At 40.0% G+C, this 1,576-nt stretch overlaps 1 protein-coding gene across 1 annotated transcript; it reads left to right on the top strand.

Annotated features, from left to right (window-relative positions):
- Positions 1-266: 266 nt before the first annotated feature.
- LOC136487416 (uncharacterized) lies at positions 267-899 on the top strand. The gene is made up of 3 exons (XM_066484569.1): positions 267-383; positions 573-671; positions 774-899. Exons 1-3 carry the CDS (start codon positions 267-269, stop codon positions 897-899), a joined length of 342 nt encoding a protein of 113 aa, XP_066340666.1.
- Positions 900-1,576: the final 677 nt, after the last annotated feature.

The raw sequence follows: 1,576 nt of genomic DNA, 5'->3' as shown, positions 1-1,576 counted from the left end.
TTTGCCGGAAAAACATACTGTAAGGGCGGTTCTTGATTGAACCGCCCCTACAAACAGGTATTATAGGGGCGGCTAGTACTACAGCCGCCCCTGCAAATGCATGATTTGTAGAGACGGTTTGGTAGGGGCGGCTGGCCAAACCGCCCCTACAAAGGGTTACGAGCCGCCCCTAAAAAATGTTTCTGTAGTAGAGACCACTCCTACAGTTTTTTGCAAAGCAACAAGCCCTACATTCAAAACAATACTAGTTTTTGGTCACTTAGTACATGGATATGGCACAAGATGGTATGTCCAAGAAGGCCCCATCACTGCTTGAGAAGAAAGATGCTGCCAATGAAGACCTAACAGCCATAAGGGAAGAAGCAGAGGAAACCAACACTACGGTAAGTGGCAGTGCTGAAACGGTCCTTGTTGCGTTACGTTTACATAATTTACATTCCATTTTAGTAAAGTAGCGTTGATGTGCTCAGTCGAAATGGATGAGATAACGAACCTCATCTATATTCTTTCCAGCATGGGTTGGAGAAAATCTAGGCAGTTTATTTGATTGCTATGATTTCATAAATTGACAGATGGACAAGAGGGAAACATTGGTTTCTAGAGAACCGAGGGAGTACATGTCACAAAAGAGGACCACACTGACCAGCATGGTGAAAGCAACACTTAAGAAGGTCGGCAAGGTGACAAGCTTTTGATCCTAGTTCCATAGAGTATTATTATCATATATGATTTGTCATGTAACAAGTTATGCTACTTGATCTGCCATATTGCAGATTCTGCGGAAAGCTAAGCCCAGGAAGAAGAGAACTACGATGTATCCGATCGTAGCCTCTACACTGAAATTTCATAAAGATGATGACGTGGATCCTGCAGATGCTGGATCTGCATGCTGGGGCTGAACAACAAAGAGATGGAGAGAATTATCATGAATGCACCTATGAGCAAGAGCTTCCTTAGTTATCTATAATTTGCTAGTACCTATTTTCATCTCAGCCTATCTGTCTTTTCATTATATTGTGTCATCATGTCAGTCCGCTATTATGCTGTACTCCTTGGTTCAAAATGAGTTATCATATAATCTGCTATTGAAAGAATTGATTGTCCCTGGTTACTCTTAAGATGATGGTGTTTTCATTATTTGAAGAAAAAAAGGTATATTGTAAGCAATGAAACATTGAAAAGATATGATGTTTAAAAGAATATGATGCATGGATACTTAGATCTAACATGGAAAGATAAAGATCCTCAGTGTGTCAAAGATCACTATATCAGGATGAGTTTACAAGTCAAGTGTGTTGGAGCAGATTACTTGAACTTATTCTGAATTTTCTAGTTTACCTTTTTGCATTTTCATCTATTTTAATGGTCTTAACTTCACTCTGCAGTTAAGTAACTATTTCGCATCCATAAATTATAGTCAACGAAATTTGTGTGCTATAAGGTGCACAACACGAATTCATTGGTAGCATAAAGTTGCTGCTTGTACGTGTGGACTTGTTGAGGAGGATACGATTACAATGCCGACAATAATATTGTTGGTGCAAAACATGGCCTGGGAGGGATCCTGTCACGGTTG

The sequence above is a fragment of the Miscanthus floridulus genome, chromosome 10 (assembly GCF_019320115.1).
Source record: "Miscanthus floridulus cultivar M001 chromosome 10, ASM1932011v1, whole genome shotgun sequence".
NCBI classification, from domain to species: domain Eukaryota; kingdom Viridiplantae; phylum Streptophyta; class Magnoliopsida; order Poales; family Poaceae; genus Miscanthus; species Miscanthus floridulus.
Note: the sequence above shows the minus strand (reverse complement) of the source record. Positions and strands in the feature narration are given on the sequence as shown.

Excerpts from the sequence above, each read along its gene's own strand:
- LOC136487416 (XM_066484569.1), top strand. The coding sequence starts at position 267 with ATGGATATGGCACAAGATGGTATGTCCAAGAAGGCCCCATCACTGCTT. Across the intron at positions 384-572 it reads CAGAGGAAACCAACACTACG|ATGGACAAGAGGGAAACATT; the intron begins GTAAGTGGCAGT and ends ATAAATTGACAG. Across the intron at positions 672-773 it reads TGAAAGCAACACTTAAGAAG|ATTCTGCGGAAAGCTAAGCC; the intron begins GTCGGCAAGGTG and ends GCCATATTGCAG.